Raw genomic sequence first — 18,029 nt, 5'->3', positions numbered from 1 at the left:
CTTTGGTAATCTATTCCTTTTGACGGGTTGGTTTGTGGGATGAGGTGGCCTGTCTAATATAGCTGACTGAGTGTAATTAGGCCTCATGCTGGGGATATTGGCTTAGAGGGCACTGAAGTTGATCTACTTCCAATGAATTTGGAAGATTTTATAGAGGAGGCATTGGTAATGCCTTGAGGTGCCTTCTGTAGGTAGTCTATGCTTCAGAAACAGCTGAAGGGCAGGGATCACAACTGGCTGGTAAACTGTGATGTTGCCAAGTCTGGAGTCTAGATCTTCAATACACTTTTTTTTTCACCCCCCTCCCCCCCCCCCCCCCCCCCAGTCATCCTAAAGTAGTGCAGGCATACTGAAGGCTGAAATTCATCATTAATCAGTGCATTTGAGAACTGTCTCCCAAGATATGTAAAGTGGTCCATGTTTTCCAGAGTCTTGCTGTGAACCTTTTAGAGAGCACCAGGGGCAGATGGGTAAAGAGCCTACATCTTGCTGGTGTTGAGTATAATGCCCATTCTCTTGTATGCTTCAGTGTATGAATTGGCAAATGGCTTGGAGTCTTTCCATGCGCAAATCAAACAGCAGATAATCTACAGCACACATGGCAAACTCTTCCAGTTATGTTACCTCCATTCCAGAACCAAGGTTGCCTAGTTCAGTCAGATGCAGAACATAAATGACACTTGTGTGTATGTAGGCACTGTCTTGTATGCTTCAGTGAATAAGTCAACGATGACTGAGCTCCATGCATACGTATGCACAGAAGTTGTCTGCATTCTGCAGCTTGATGACTGAAATTGGGCTACCCTTGGTTCTGGAGTGGAGGTGACATACCATGAGCAGCTTGCCATTTACGCTAGATTAATTCCTGTTTGGACATGTTCAGAGGCCAAGCTCCCAGCCACCATTAGTTCATTCTCTGAAGTTGCAAGGGATTGCTGTACACCCAGCATTTACAAAACCCATTGCTGTGGCAGTCTGCAAGTCCCACATCAGCCATGTCGGCTGCCTTGGAATCCACTGAATTGCGGTATAAGTAAATCTTCAATCCTGAGGGACTGCTTAACAAGGTGGCTATTAGAATGCAAAAAATACTATTACTGAAAGGAATTAGATAATTGAAGTATCACAAAGTATATTGGGCTTGGAGGAGTATTGAACTAAGTGGCCTGTGGCACACCACTAGTCGCAGACCTCCAGTGTGAGGAACAACTTTCAACTATCACTTTGCTTTACCATTGAACCAGTTATGAATCCAATTAGCTAATGTTGCAATTGTTGCTTTTTATTTCATGATTGTATACATGGATCATGAGGTGATTCATCCCAATTGCAGATGGGTTTATCTGTTAGTTAAATGTTAAGTGAATTGTCAGTACTTTAGTAAAATCTAAATTGCTTTAAAGTGTTGGATTAAATCCTGCATTGACATTTCTTGGCCTTGTACTTTCAGAAAGGTGTGACGAATTTGAGACATTTGATATTTTATCTTTTAGGGCAAGGGAAGGATTTCTAAACTAGTAATCTAGAAACTTTATTTTGCATTTGAAATAGTTGTCTTTATTCCTTATTTCTCCCTCTACATAAGTTTACAAGCTTTTTTTAAAATACGAGTCAATTCATCTTGACCAATTTTTATTAGAAGCTAATGATCTTGCATAGCATATGCAGACAACAGATTTCTAATTTCTCCATTTGTGGATGGTTCGGATCTTCTCATGGAAAGACACTTGATCTTCAGACAGCACAAGCAACAACTTGCATTATCAATTAGTAGATATTTTGGATTTTCATAACCAATATGTTGCACACTTGGTTAGAAATCGGTGTCAATTTGTACTCTACTGAACTAGAATGCTTTTGTGCACCACATTTATATTCAAGTCTCCATTTATTGGCTTTCTTACAAAAGTATTTTTACGGATCACTTTCCTTTTGTACATCATCTTTCCTACTTAGCATCCATTGTGCATCCACATTGTCATTAAAATATTGTATTTAGTGCTGGAAGAATAAGAAATGAAAGCAAAAAACTATTTACTACCTCCATGCTGCACTGCTTTTCAATAAAATCGTGGCTGATCTTTTGCATCAAAACACCCTGTTCCACTAACCCCATCTTCCTAGATTCCCTGAAATCCAGTAGGTTCCACAGCATTCATAGGTAGAAAATTCCTTGGATTCACTACCCTCTAAGAAATTTCTCATCTGTTAATTGCTGATTCCTTATTGAGATGCCATCTGGTTTAAACATCTGAAGAAAACATGTTTGCATTTACCTTGTCAAGCCCTGTAAGAATATTGCATCTTTCAGTGAAAGATTATTTAATTGTTTGTAAACTTAAGAATAGGACCAGTCTACTTAATATCTCCATGGGTCCATTCTCATCTCTTCCACCCCCCCCCCCCTTTAATTTTTTTGCATTAACTTCCATCTGTCATATTTGCATCTAATCAATGTCCCCCTGAAGTCTCTGCATTCTTGGAATCCACACTGGTCCTCAGCTTTGTTTCATTAGCACACTTGCTCTCTGCCAAATTTATAAACAGAGAATGTAATCCTGGTTAGGATAGCATTCCTGTCAATGGTATATTCAGCAATTTTATGACACGGTACATTATTATCACTTTCTGTAGTTAAAATATTCTGTCATTGACTTCCATTTATTGTGCCTTGCATAGCAAAACTATCTTGTGCACATGTCCAACAAAAGATTGAAGCTAAACCCCAAGAATAACAAACTAGCCCTTCTGCTGTTTAAAATGTTCAATCTCTAACATAGTGCTGATGAAAGGTCATAAGCTTGAAATGCTAACTGTTTGTCTCCCACAGTTGCTGTTTGACCTGAGTATTTCCAGCATTTTGTATTGTTTTCCAGTAGCCATAGTTTTCTTCTGCTTTTGAGGTTTAAGCAGAATGTGTGGCTGGTGGGAATTGATTTTGTAGTAAATTCAGAATGCATTGGTTTTGACCTCCCATTAATTTAGTTGAAACTTGTCTGTTCTTTTTCAGTTGGGTGGTGGATCAAAAGTTGGTGGTGTAGAGCTTGGTGCTGTCTGTACACCCAAAACTGCTATTTCTCTGGTTGATGCTGTGTTAAGCAAGTGGCTAATGGTAAATTCTTGGGACTGTAGAGGTAATAATGCAGATGTTGAAGGAACCCTTAAACCCATCTGGTTCCATTCTGGTGTAAAATCAGCCAGTTTGGATTAATATGTAGCTCCAGATTGTTAATTGTTTGCTGAAATGGAAATTGATAATTGGTTCATTGTCATGTACTGAGCTACAGTGAAAAACCTTTTGCATGCCGTCCATACAGATTATTTCATTACAACAGTGCATTGAGGTAGCACAAGGGAAAACAATAACAGAATGCAGAATAGAGTTACCGTTACAAAGTACAAGCAGACAATAAGGTGCAAGGCCATAATGAGGTAGATTGAGATGTCAGCGGGATAGAAGCTGTCCTTGAGCCTGGTGGTTCGTGCTTTCAGGATTTTTATCTTCGGGTGGGGAGGGGGGGAAGAAAAGAGAATGTCTAGGGTGGGTGGGGTCTTTGATTACCTTAGCTGCTTCACCAAGGTACTGAAGTGTAGACAGTCCATGGAGGGAAGGCTGTTTTCCGTGATGGGCTGAGCTGTGTCCACAACTCTGCAGTCTTGGGCAGAGCAGTTGCCGTAATAAACTGTGGTGCATCTGGATAGGATGCTTTCTATAGTGTATCAGTTTAAAAAAAAAATGCTGAGGGGCAAAGGGGACATGCCAATTTTCTTTAGCCTCCTGAGGGAGTAGAGGCACTAGTATGTTACATGGTTGGACCAGGACAGGCTGTTGTTGATCACTCCTAGGAAATTGAAGTTTTCAACTCTTGACCTCTGTGCCATTTGATGTGCTGAAATAGACCATTATATTTCTATGTCCAGGACCAATGGACTGCAGCCAAGGGCTTTAAAGGAGGTGGCTGCAGAGATGGTGGGACCAATAGGTTGAAATTTTTTCAAAACTGGATAAATTTTGGGAGGATTCCAAAAAATTGGAAGAGCCAATGTGACTCCCTTCTAAAAGGAAGACATGAGGCAGGGAACAATGAGCCTATTAATTTAATATCTATTATTGGCAAGATGCTAGATGATCAAATGCTGTAATGTGGAAATAACTAATCGTTTAGGAAAGCTGAATATAATCTAATTTTGTTAATGTGGTTTTAGGAAAGGTACATATTTGACAGATTTGCTTGAATTCTTTGAGGATGTGACTGAGAGTTGATGGAAGGGAACTTGTGGATGTAGTGTATTTAAATTTCCAAAAAGCATTTGACAAGATGCCACATGAGGCTGGTGCATAAATTAAGAGCCCAAGGTATTGGAGGAAGTGCTTTAGTTGGCATGAATTTTGTGTGATAACCAGTTTTTGAATAAATGAGTCCTTGTCATGCTAAAAGTACCCCAGGGATTGGTTCTTGGCCTCAATAGTTTAATGACTGGAGGAGGGAATAAAATGCAAGATTTCAAAGTTTGCTGCTGATATGAAAATAGGTAGAAGGGCATGTTGTGATTCTGCAACAGGATATAGATAGTGATTGAGAGAAAACCTGGGAAATAGAGTTTAATGTGAAGGAAACATGAGGTCATGCGCTTTAAGAGGAATCAGAAGGAGAATTATTGTCTAATGGAGAAAGACTGCATATGAGTGAAATTCAGAGGGATGCAGATGCTCTAAGTTGTCATAAATTGGCAGGCAGGTCCAACAAGTAGTTAAGGCAAACTGCAGTTTGTAAAGGGGTTGGAGTTTAATAATGGGGCAGTCAGTGAGGCTACACCTTGAATATTGTGCATAGCTTTAGCCTCCTTGCCCAAAAAAGGATATAATGGGATCAGAGGCCAGGTAGATCAGGAGATTCCAAGGATGAGAGGGTTGTCCTATCCAGAAGCTTGAATTTGTCCATATTCCTTGGAGTTTAGAAGAATGAGCGGTGACCTTTATTCAAACACAAGATCCTAAGGGGGCTTGACAGGGTAGATGTTTTCACAAGTGGGAGAATCATGAACAAAGGAACATAATTGCAAAATAAGGGATTGGTCATTTAAAACTAATGTGTGGAGAAGTTTCTTCCCTCTGGGTAGTAAATATATGGAATTCTCTGCCCCTGAGGGTGTTAGAGGCCAGATCATCAGACATATATTTAAGGTGGAGTTAACTCCTCTTCACCATAAACCATCAATTCCTCAATCTTTCAAATGTTGAGGCCAGTTTAGATTAGTTGATCATCTTGGATGGTGGACCAGGCTTGAGAAACTTGGTGCTCTCCTCCTATTTTGTGTTCATGAATGCCTTCACCCCTTTAATTATGCAAATATATACCTTCATGTGTTGAAAACTCTGGTGCCAGAATTGGCTGTTGAATATAAATTACACCAAATTACACTTGTAATTAGTTTGAGATTAAAATGTCCTTTTTTGGAAGAAAGCTACTGCTATACTGTACCTGAACACTAAATCCAGGAAGATATGGGCAGCTTTAAATTTCAATTTATGGTTGAAGCTGCAACTCTTCACAATCTGTGTTCTTGTGCACTCTCATGTTGCCTCAAGGAGATGGAAGCCAAGAGTAATTTCCTCTGGAGCCAATTCAGTGGCATGGGTTCATTTTAACAGGATTCCAGTTGGAAAAAGTAAATACTGTGTTTTCCTCCCCCTCCTTTCCCTTGACTTTTTTCCCCTGTACTGTCCCTTCTCTCTGGTACCTTAAAAGTTTGAAACTATAAAAATTTAAAACTAAAAGTTTGGCAACTTCACACAACCTAGATTTTGTTTGAATGGTACACTTGGATTTCTAAAGGAAAAGTAGCAGTCATAAATTAAGGGCTGGAATGTCCTAGTCACATTTACAAAAAAAAATCCTGGTAATAACTGGGAGTTTTAATGTCCACACAGTCTCAAAAATAGTAAAATGGATTATCTGTAGGAACAAAATGGTCAGATGTGTTCTTTTTCTTCCCTGACTCTCCTACTTGTGCAGTTTTGTATTTTATGACCTTACATGGAAAGAACATTTTGCCAAGAGGCTACTGTACAACCTAAGATAATTGGTGAGTGATGTCATTGTTTTTTTTGGAAAAAGGCTGATCTGTTCATCGGGTTAGCCAAGATTCGGCTTGTAGAATGTAAACATGCAATTCATTGTTTATTCCAAGCTGTATCACAACAGAATTTTTTTCTCTCTCCAGTGAATTTTGAACACAAGGAGATTATCTTGTCCCTGCTCACTGCAAAGTATTCTTAGCTGTTTGAAATTGTCAGGAGGGGATGCATTTCCATAAAGGCTTTTATGGAAAAAAAATTTGTTAGCATTGTTGGGGGGGGGGGGGGGGGGAGGAGGGAGTGGGGGGGTGGTGGGTGGGGGAGGAGGGAATTGCCAGCAGTGGAACAAATAAGTGTTCTGTAATGTTGAAGGAATGGAATCAAAGTTTGTAGTGGAAAACTGAACCAGTTTAGAAATGTTTAAAATATTTTTACAGGTTTTTGTTTGACTTTGATAAGATAATCTTATTGAAAGTAACCTTTGGAGAGGAATAGTAAAAGTGCTGTTTTTTTTTTGTAGTTTGAAAAACAACATGGTAGCATAGTGGCAGGCACGGTAGTATAGTGGTTAGCGTAACACTATTACAGCGCCAACAACCCGGGTTCAATTCCAGCCACTGTCTGTAAGGAGTGTGTACATTCTCCCCGTGTCTGCGTGGGTTTCCTCTGGGTACTCTGGTTTCCTCCCACATTCAAAAGACATACAGGTTAGGAAGTTGTGGGCATGCTATGTTGGCACCAGAAGTGTGGCGACACTTGCGAGCTGCCCCCAGAACATGCTACACAAATGTATTTCACTGTTTCGATGTATGCGTGACTAAAAGATATCTTAACATTTGCAGTTTTAAATTACCAACTGGAAATTTTGGTAGCAGTTGTATCTTTTTTAAATACTGAAGCTAAGCCAAAGGGAGGTGCATACACAGTGATATTGGCAAAACATTGGATAGCAAAATATTGCTACTGGTCTGCCATCTGTTTCAGACTTAGAAGGATCTTGTCAACGGCCTATTATTTCAGTCAATAGGCCACAAAGCAGTTGTTCTGGGTGATATATTTCTCCAAACATGTCTTCCACCACCCCCAAAAATAACTATCTTTTTATTTAGCAGCATTTGTCAATTTTTTTGCACCTGACAAAATAAGCAAATTGTTTCATTGTATCCTTAAATGTGATCTGAACAGATTTGAAATGGTGAATTTTTAATTTTGCAATAATTTGTCCATTGTGTAATATATGGAAGACCAAGAACCTGCTGTATAAAGCTAAATGCCATGCAAATATGTTGACTTGAATCATTTCTTTAATTCAATTTAAGGGGCTTGTTTTCGTGGATTAACTCCTAAACCTTAATTGCAATGCTTTGCTTGTAAATGGTTTCTATTTCTCATGGAACAAGAAAAATGATTGGTCTGAAGTGTGAATTGAGGCTAAGTACTGACCTGCACACTGAGACCATGAGGAAATGATTGAGTTGAAGCCTTGAGCCTGAGATGAAGTGATCAACTTGAACTGCTTTGTTTTATGGCCTACAAACACTACAACACTGTCCTTTAACTATATGACTTTAAGTTATCCCAGTCCCATTTTTAATTTCATCTCCATTGCAGGTATGTTATGCCTTCGTCATTTGAAGGCTAAGATATAAATGAGCATTGTTTCTCGTCTTTTCAGATTGAGATCTAAATGAGTATTTTTGCTGTAAAAGAGGATTAGTCTTGATTGTGGAATAAATTTGAATTGATGCATTTTCAAGTGACATTCAAGCAGGGTCGTACAAAAATCTGATCCATCATTAGCTGTGCCAGGTCTTTGCAAAAGCTATCCAGTTGATCCTCCAGTCCTGCACAGCCCTGAAAATGTTTCCTTCAGTGTACCTTAATTGCATTTCTAAAGTCTCTATTTGCAACAGTTATTGCCATTCTATCTGGCAGTATTTTGTATGTCAATGGAGCAAAAATCCTCAATGTATTGACCTAAATCTTTTGATGATTTAGTAAACAGCATCACTAGGAAATGTACTATGTGATATCAAGACTATTTTAAAGCTCTTAGATGACAAATTATATTTTCAGAAAAGCTGTGTGTGCAGTACTTTCAGAAGGTTTTGATGATTATGGCTTTCTGGATTTGAAGTGGGCTGCTCCACGATTCAATGAGAAATGTGCATTTTATCATGATGCTAAATCCAGAGTGGTTAGCTGTCACAATATTTTATTAAAATGTACTTGCACCACGCAGCTGCATGTGCATAAGTTGCTTGAGGAAGAATCTATCCTGAGCAATATTCTTTCCATTGCACAGATCATAATTTGAATTTTGATGTTAGTCTTGTGCTTTAGTATGTTCATAATGCTGCATTTATGTGGTATAGGTATGAGATTTTTGACTTGAGTGCTGTATGTAATTATAAATTACTTGTCTCTAGGGTAATTAAATAATTCTTTGGCTGTTAGCTTTTAATCCCTGATAAAGATGATATTTCGTTAATTTTTTAGGCTTTATCTTCCACATTCAACCACTTCCATGATTTTTTTTCCAGTGAAACGTAGCTCAGATTTGCATTTTTCCCCCAGCGAGAATCTGCCAACAAAATGGCTAATCATTTTACACCAGTGAGGTTTAAAAGCAGTGTAAGCTTTTTCAGTTTAGCAAGTCTGACACAATTGATCTGATTTGAGTTCTGGGGCAGCTTGTCTTTCCAATTCCCATTCTTCTATTTAATCCTCGGGTGCTTGTTATCAAGTGGCATCCATTTTATCTAGCATGCGCCTTTCGCTTGACATTGCAACATTGTTAGTATTAAGAGATTGTAGCTGTCCTGTAATGATCAGGCTTTGTTAAAGGCATATTCTCCAAAAATACATTAAATTTAAAAGTAGTAATTGCATTGTGTCAAACATTAGCTCGTAGATTAAAATGTTAGCAGACTATTACATTAAAAACACATCTTCATCTATATGGCTGAAGACATGAATTTAATCACCTTTTGGTTTTTGCAACAGTTTAATTTGTCAACATTGGTAAATGAAAATTGACTTGCAAGCAGGCTGTTCATGAAATAAAACTCCCATTTATGCAGCATCTTTCAACATCACCAGGATGTCTGTGCTTTACTGCCAATAAAGTTAAGTGAACTCATTATGTGATTAGAACCATGAGGATAAAGTGGCAGATGCATATCTTAAAACTTTGCTATAATATGTGGATAGTATCCTTTTCTAAGCAGACTTTTCTCTTTCAGGTAGTGACGCTGTTTAGCAACGTCACAGGATGCGCGAATACAAACTGGTTGTCCTTGGCTCAGGGGGTGTGGGAAAGTCTGCGCTGGTGAGTATGAATAATGGAACTGATAGTCCAGAATTGCCCTATACTGTATTTTATTCCAGTGCACAATGGGAGTATTTGGAAAGCTATAATGTTACTTTCACTAGGGGCTGGATTTTCTCCATGTGACTTTGACCTGAGCTTCTGATGCCAGGTTTTCTCGTATTTTATTCCCTTCACCTGTAATATTGCCCTTTTTTTTCTTTTGTCCCCTGCCCAAGTCCATTTGTGCTGTAACCTTCATCCAAGCCTTTATTACCACCAATATTAAATACTCTAGAATGACAAAACATAAGAAGCTATTTGTATCCTTCTGTCTATATTGGCCATTTGGTAGACCAATCCTGCTCTGCTGTTTCCCATTAGACCTACAGATTTTTCCTTTTTTGTTTTAAGTAATAAGTGAATTAATAAATGTCCACTACCCTTTCAGGAAGTGCATTTTAGATCATAACTTTTTTAGATTTTCATGCTGTTGTCTAGCTCTGGTTTCACCTCCAGTTACTGACCTTTACTACTGGAAAACATTTTCATATTTACTCTATCTGAATCGATTTTTTGAACACCTATGAAACATCCCTATTTTTAAGCAGACCTTTCTTGCAAATGTAAAGCTGCTTGTCCCTGGTCCCATTCAACTAAATCTCTTCTAAGCGCTCTCCAAGAGCTTGTCAGAATTGAATGCATTATCCCAGCTGAGATGTAAACAGTGTTTATGCATAATTTGCCTTTTTGAATTCTATTTGGATTTGATACAGAACCTGTGTCTTCAGCTTGTCCTGCAGCATTCAAAGGTGTGCTGATACCTCTAAGATCTCAGTTTTAAAATTATACAGTATTATGCCACTTTTACCTACCATAATGCACTGAATAACTACATTAAATTTCATCTGCTATGTTTGCCCATTTTTGCCAATTTGTCCTCCAGGGGTCTATTATTCCCCTCCATTGAGAGCACATCTGCTTTTCATTCAATGTGCTGTCTACACCCAAATCACAATGTATAACCAAAAGAGCAGTGGGATTAATAAAACTGCAGAATACTGCTGAAACAATTTCTGACCCTCATTGCACCTACACTACATGATTCTCTTCAAAAAAAAATCTCCATCTAGTTAGTCAAACATGATCTGTCTTTAACAAATCCATGATGACATTTATTGGTCCATGCATTTTAAACTGGCAGTTCATTTTATCAAGGGTTATTCCTTTTTTTGTTAAAGGCTTGTAATTGGTAGCTTGTAGTCATTGAGTTTGTCTCACTCCATTTTTAAATAGTGACTTCCAATTCTCCAGTCTTTTGGGAGCAAGCAACAAACACTCATCAGAGCTGCTTCGGTTTCCACTTTGCTCTGTAACTAAGGATACATCCGCATGAACACTGGTGAATCCTTACTACCATCACTTACTACCATCACTTTCCATTTGCATTGACTGTAGCTGCTTTGAAAACTGATGCAGATACTCATTTGGCATCCCAGCCATAGCCTATAGATAGAGAGAGAGAGATATATAAATAAAAAAAATTAAAAATCTCCTTTTTGGGTACTAATTAACTTTGCCTTTGACCACTCTTAACTTGAGATTTTTTTAATTTTATTAACCACCAATCTAAGTTGCATTGTAATTCTCCCCTTTCGTAAAAATGTCTTGCCCTTTCTGTATCAACTGCATGTGCCTTGAATGTGAGCATGTGCTAAGCATATGCAGGGATTAGAAAAACAAGTTAACTCTTCACTTAACCAACCCAAGGTTGAAATGCACAGGTGAGCACTGTGATGAGGTGAAACTTCTTGCAATCTCCAAGGAAAGAAATGACACATCAAATAATTGAACACGTCTTCATTCTGCATCCAGCCATGTACCTTATTCTAACTAGGGCAACTCGCTAGTGTTCAGACGCTTGGGTAATTCTTTCATTTGCCCCACCCTCCCTGGCCTAAATTTCCTCAATTCCTTTTAACCCCATTTACCATGATCAGAGGCACTGATTAGTACAGTTCTTTTGCTAATCTTCCTGTGAATGGATTTAAGTATTGCAGATGATGTCATCACTGAATCACTTCCATAATAGCTGTTAGAGTTCTCTAATAGGAATGAGTTTGAGTTGTACTCATGAGCTAATATTTGTGCATTACTAGTGATTTGGTAGTGTTCCAGCAGCCAATTTTTGAAGTTTTATTAACACCTTATCAAGATGTGCTATTTTGTGTGTATAATGCTTTTAATGTGTATAAGCAACTTGCCAGCTGACTGTTATTGGAAGAAAAGGGAGTCTTTCTAATGTTATACAAAACTGCCAAAAACATTTTTCAATTGGTTTTGAGACCTTGCTGTGTGTGAATTGCCTGTCACTTTCACAATCATAACAATAATTGTACTTCATAAAGCACCTTGTTAGATGTATAATATTCTTTGAAATAGTCAGCTATAATGTTATACAAATTCAAACTAATTTTGCAAAAGTACTTGTGCTAAAATAATCCTAAATGTAGTGAGTGATATAATATTTCAAGGCTCGACTCTGCCTTGCAGTAGTGTTTATCATTTAGTCTTAAAATACTGAGATGAACAACAGATGCTATGCTTTGATAAAGTGCTTCTCTAAATCTTCCAGGTTGAATGTGGTTTGGATATCAACTGAAAATCTAAGAGCTTTGTCTCTGCATAATACTTGAATATTAATTTTCTCTTCCTGTATAGCATTTCCAACTTTTAAACCTACAACCTATTTGATCTGTAAAGTATGGGATTCCTAAATTCTTGACCACATAATGCATGTGAAGGTTGTTACATCTTTGTGCTGTTCTGATAAGGAATAGACACCTTGTCGACAACCTTAACTTTGGGTTTCATTGAACTCCTATGAATGCAGTAAAGTTTGGAAGATCAATGCTCCATTGTTGATCTTCACCCACCGATGTGTAGAAATGGCTTTTCACTCCTTTCACAATTACCTGCTGCTGCACCCCCACCCCTGAAATATGGATTCTGGATCACCAGGGAAGGGTAGAGGGATTTGAAAACGAGGGAGAATTGCCAGTGCTCATTTGGTAAGTATAGGAGAAATAGGAAGAGAACATGGAGCAGAATTTTGGATGAGTAACTTTATGAAATGAGGGAAATCAGCCAGGAATACATTTTTTAAAAAAAAGCCAAAATGAAAAGTAAGTCTTCAAGGCAAAAGTGGAGTCTGGCAGTGTTACAGAGGAGATAATAGGTGGGTCCTTGAACATGGTGACGTTAGGTTGTTTGAAGGTCATCTCAAGTCAAATATGACAAAGTTGCAAGTAGTTTGATTTTAAGAGCTATGGAAAAGTGTTTGTAATGAAAACTAGAGGCAATGAGCCATTAGTTATTTGGAAAACAAGATATTCTATGAATTCTTTTTATTTTGCCTTGATCCTTAACGAGAATAAAATGAAGCTTTTTTGGCATTCTGTTTTTTGTTCCAGTTTCTAGCATCTGCTGTATTTTTGTTTTTTTAACAAACTTAATTGCCTTTTCTGATAGCTGATGCCTGCCTCCCCACCCACCCATAGCCTGCCTGTGCCCCCAAACCCACAATGTGCTGTTTCCAAAATCAAAGTATGTTGTTGCAGCTCTGATTGCTGGAAACACTCATTCATAGTTATTAGTTGTATTTGATTTTGTATGTCACATTAACAGCTGGTTGGATGTCTGTTTCCAAACATGAAGATACCAGTGCTTCCTGCATGATTAGTGCCTGTTTAATTTGCTGAATTTTAATGTGCTACTATCTTGAGCACCAATTGTTGACATTCTGTTGGCGGTGGTGTTCTAAAATCTTCATCAGAAGAGCTGAAGAATAATAGTGAGCTAAAATCATCGATTTTGTACTGTACAAATGAGTTAAATTTCATTGCACTGATCTTGTCAGATGTCAGTGACTTGTGATCAGCTTTCTTTTCTGAATTTTTGTGCTCGATTCTGCAAGTGAACATTGCTGTTCCTGCTAATGTATTTTTGAAAAGTAATATTTGCACAAATATAAAGGCTTTGTTTTGAGACAGGCAGTATTATCTAAGCCAACATATCCTTGTTTCAAGCTGTTTTCCATTCATAAACGATAACATTTTTATCATGGCAAAAATAAGCTAGTCCGACTATGACCTGGAAAAAACAGCCTATACAGATTCTAGATAAATTGCCATTTAACAGCAGATTATTTTGGTCATACAGTTCACTATAACTGAGCTGCATTTGTAGAGCATTTTGCTTGATTTATATCATTTTGATACTTTTGCTCAAATCTGTTAAATTCACCTTCTCTTCAAAGATGCTGCTTGATCTGGTGTTTCAAATAACATTGCTAGATCTTATAACTTCAAATGTATCATAAACCAGGAATCATTTTGAGAACAACAATTTCCTGAATAACTTGATGCTTGTATTTGGCATTAATGACTTGTGGCTTAAACTTTGGGAGAAACTCTAGGACAATACTCGTGATTAACCTTTGTACAATGTATTCAAACTTTCAGATCTGATTCAGAAAACTTTACACACTGGAGCTTTCTTATAGCCATCATTAGTCCAGTTGATTTTAAAGACTCCTAAACCATTGATATTTATATTCTGCATTCTGTAGCTTGATAGTGCCATGATGAACATGACAGAGCACTTGCAAACTGCATGAATTCTTGATCTTTTTCCATAGATTTGCTGTTATCAGCTGTTACCTTGTCTGTTTTGGTTTTGTAATTGTAGCAATGTTTGTTCTGTTGGCCATCACTTGTTCTAAATAGGCAAGGTACTATTTGTGTCATTCTTTCCTTTTCCTTCCCAGGTATGGACTGTACTCCAACTGGGGTTAAACTACTGTTCTATATGGTTTATTATTAGTGCACATTAAACTCATTAGTTTTTTCTCTTTCAGACTGTACAGTTTGTTCAGGGAATATTTGTTGAAAAGTATGACCCGACAATAGAAGACTCCTACAGAAAGGTGAGATTTGATGGTATGTGGTTGGTGGTGGGATTGAGTGTGTGCATGTGATCTTCCTCTATGAATGGCAGTAAACTATTTTTATTGCACTTAGCAAAACATTTGGTAATTGGTTTATTATTGTCATATGTACTGAGATGGTGGAAAAATTGTTTTGCTTGCCATCAATACAAATCATTCCAAGTACATTGAAGTAGTAGAAAAGGAAAAGCAATAACACAATACAGAATATAGTGTTAGAGGTAAACAAGATGCAAGGTCCATAACTAGGTAGATTGAGAGATCGAGTTCATCTTTATCACACGAGGCCCATTCAAGAGTCTTTAACAGTGGGGTAAAATTGATGCGTGTTAGAGTGTAGGTTTGATTTGCTGAGGAATGTTTCATAACCAGGTATTGAATTTTCTAAGCTATTAGAATTGCCTGAATTGTTTGTAACTCCAGTACTTGTCACTATAGTGATTTTGTCATTTAGATTTTCTAAGTTGGGAAAACCCCAGGGCAATGCTGATTAGTCAACAGGATGTTACTGGTGATGGAGCGTTTTAGTGATTTAGGAGAGGCTGGATAAGCTAGGTTTGCTTTCCTTGGAGGTGTTGTGCCAAACTGTCATTTGTAGGTAGTGTCTATAATACAACTAGCGAAGGGTACACTGAGTTTTGTTCAAATTACTTGCCACGGCAACTTAAAAGAAATTGGACTTTGCCAGTGTACTGCCTTCAAGGCAAACTGATTGGTCTTGGTCAGACTGGCAGCTTCCCTTTTGTTCTAAGTTCAAGACTTGTGGGTGCCTCTTTGCCAGTGTTGGGCCTAGGATCTCTGCAATCCCAGATTCTTGTGCTGCTTTAGGTTTTGGTACGGAATTAAACCCATCTCCCTTCTACTCCATTCTCCAATGAGACTACCACATGGATAGTCCAGTCCAGGTCCAAACAATTTTGTCTAACTTTGTACTGTTGCAGTTAAACTATTGACTTCCACAGTATCATCCCCAGTTCCCACTTCAATTGTGTGACATCTGGTTGTTGGTACTGAGCTAATCAGATACAGAGGAGCATGAAATTTGATTGCTAATGATGGTCACATGGAGAATGAGATCCTTGTATGAACCAACTCTCAGCATAAGTATTTTGTCTTAATCTAGTTCTCTAAATTGTTTATTGCCATATTACCAGTTCATCTACCTGCTGTTGAGGCTTTAGATGCCATTGGAGATGTCCTGGAGTGGACCCATTGTTTCTCATCTCATAAACAAGGCCACTTCCCAATTAATGAGGCCTGTGAGACCTTCAGTCTTAATATCCTCCTCTTCTACTATCCTCTGCCTCATGTCAACAAGCCAGATTTGGATCCAGTTTGCCAAAGTACCAAGAATCTCATGCAGCCTGACTTTCTGGGCTAGTGTACCATGCAGGACCTTGTCAAAAGCCTTGTTAAGTCCATGTAGGCCACATCAACTGTCCCGCCTTCAATTTTCTTCATAAACTCCTTGTATTCCGTAACATAAATAAAACTACTTGTATCAAAAGCCTTTATCAATAAAGAAACTGTTTTACATAACTTGTTACAATGCCCACACACCAGATGATCAAGGAAAAAAACCATTTGTGAACACAATAGAAGACATTCAGATTACAAAGACTTTCACCATTCTTTTAACTAATCTGCATCTTAACTCCAGATCCCTTCTTTAGTTCCATAATCCCTGAATAATCTTTTCTGGCAATCTTACCAAAAGTAAATGTTGGTACCAAATGTGAAATAAGTGTTAGAAACACTTTGGTCTAATAGCATATGTAGAGAAAGAGATGGGAGTTAATGTTCTAGGTGGATGAACTTCGATCAAAAAATCTTACCTATTTCATTTTTGCAATTTTAATATCTACCTGAGTTTTAATTTTTTGAAGTGTTTGGATATGTGAAGTTTTAATTTCAACATTTAAATAGTGACCCTTCCCTAAATTAAAATATCAGTTAGACAGCTGGGAGTTTCACCCTTGGCTACTGAGGCTTGGCTACAGAGCATTAGTTTAGAATTTTTAAAATAGAACAGCAGAGGAGGTGGTGGTTCATCCCACCAAGACTATAACTGTTGATATAGCACGAAGAAGATCATTCAGCCCTCCCAATGCTAGTTCCCAATCGAACACTGTGTTCAATTTCATGCCCTATGCTGGATTTGTCAATGAGTAATCCAGTTGATCTTGTCTCCTCCCCGCCCCCCCCCCCCCCCCCCCCCCCCCCCCAGCTGTGTTACCTTAATTTTTCTATTTTTCTTCACAAATGTTGAAGGACAGTTGGATTTGCAGCATATTCTATTCAATTCATCTACAGCCTAGGATGGAGCCTTACTATGCCATTCAGGATTTGAGCAAATTCATCTTTTTTAAAAAAAACTAAATTTATCTATAATATTAGGAATGAGCAAGTGGGAATGCAGCAAATTGCATTTGAGATTTGCTTGATTGAAGGACTTGATCTGAGGCTTTCAATCTGTTCTTTATTGCATAGAATTGTACATGCAGGATATTTTGTTCCAGCTTGTTTATGTGCAATTTTGCTCCCCATGGTCCCATTCCTCCAACTACCCCAGTTGTCATGTACTCCTTTTCTGTCCTGTGTTTATGGTTTCCTCCTAAAATTTCCAGACAACTAATCATTATTTCTTGCAAAATTGATTTGTTGAAAGATTGAGAAAACCAGAAAATGTATAGTGTGGGTCTTATCTTAACAGGGATGGTTATCTCTCCCTGTTGATCTTGGGTATCCTGTGCCACTATTTAATTTGATCACATTGTGACTAACACAAGGAAATGAGATGTGATCTTTGTTTCGTACTGTACCTATCAGCAGACATTCCCTCCGTCCTGTTTTTGAGCTGATCATTAAAGTGATTTTTTTTTATTGCCTCTATGTTATTAACTAGTGGTCTCAGGAGATGAAGGTGATGAGCAAATCAGACTGCTGTTCCCACAATAGACCATAGTTTCCTGAGGGGAGGCCTTGCAAAGCAACACAAGGTTACCAGTATTTTTCAGTTGCTTTCGGTAGATGTGATCAATGGGCCTGAAATTATTTCTGTTCCACCTGCATTTTTTTTTAAAAGTAGTAGCAGTGATGACTTCTCTATCTGGTTGTGGTGTGTCAATCTTTTAGTAAAAGCTCACTAATTTTTCTGAACACCTTCAAATCTTTTTGTAAATGGAATTGTTCTCAGTTGAAACTAAAATTAAAGTAAATCCTATACATTGAATGCTTCCCATTTTGAGCTGTTATTAATAGACGACATAATGGGCACATTGTTTAAACTAGTTTCAGTTTTGCATGAATGTGGTCCAGAAACAAAATACTGCATATGCTGAATGTGTGAAATCAAAACACTTCAGTCAGGTAGTACTGAGGAGTGTTTTCTATGTTAATGACCTTTCATTCAAAATGGATTTAAATCAATGCTTACATAATTTTCAAACTTCCCTCAATCATTAGCAAAGATTATTCCAGAACAAAAATTGCTGCCATCAGACCCTGCAGAATTAAAACACTTTCCATAGTTTCTGTAAATATTTATAAATCTGCATTTCAGCAGTAAATTGAGGAATTTAATCAGTTCACAACATAAAATTCTGATTTCGCTTCAATTTGGCAATCTTTCT

The 18,029-nt window shown here is 37.8% G+C and overlaps 1 protein-coding gene across 1 annotated transcript in view; it reads left to right on the top strand.

Annotated features, from left to right (window-relative positions):
- Positions 1-18,029, top strand: part of rap1aa (RAP1A, member of RAS oncogene family a) — a 100,481-nt gene that overhangs the window by 54,866 nt on the left and 27,586 nt on the right. Inside the window, exons 2-3 of the mRNA XM_052034482.1 lie at positions 9,325-9,410; positions 14,308-14,376. Of these exons, the coding sequence (XP_051890442.1) occupies positions 9,354-9,410; positions 14,308-14,376 (126 nt within the window). The 5' untranslated portion in view covers positions 9,325-9,353. The remainder of the gene's footprint in view (positions 1-9,324; positions 9,411-14,307; positions 14,377-18,029) is intronic.

This window comes from Pristis pectinata, chromosome 20, assembly GCF_009764475.1.
Source record: "Pristis pectinata isolate sPriPec2 chromosome 20, sPriPec2.1.pri, whole genome shotgun sequence".
Taxonomy (NCBI): Eukaryota; Metazoa; Chordata; class Chondrichthyes; order Rhinopristiformes; family Pristidae; genus Pristis; species Pristis pectinata.
The sequence above is the reverse complement of the archived record's forward strand: the minus strand, read 5'-3'. Positions and strand labels throughout refer to the sequence as shown.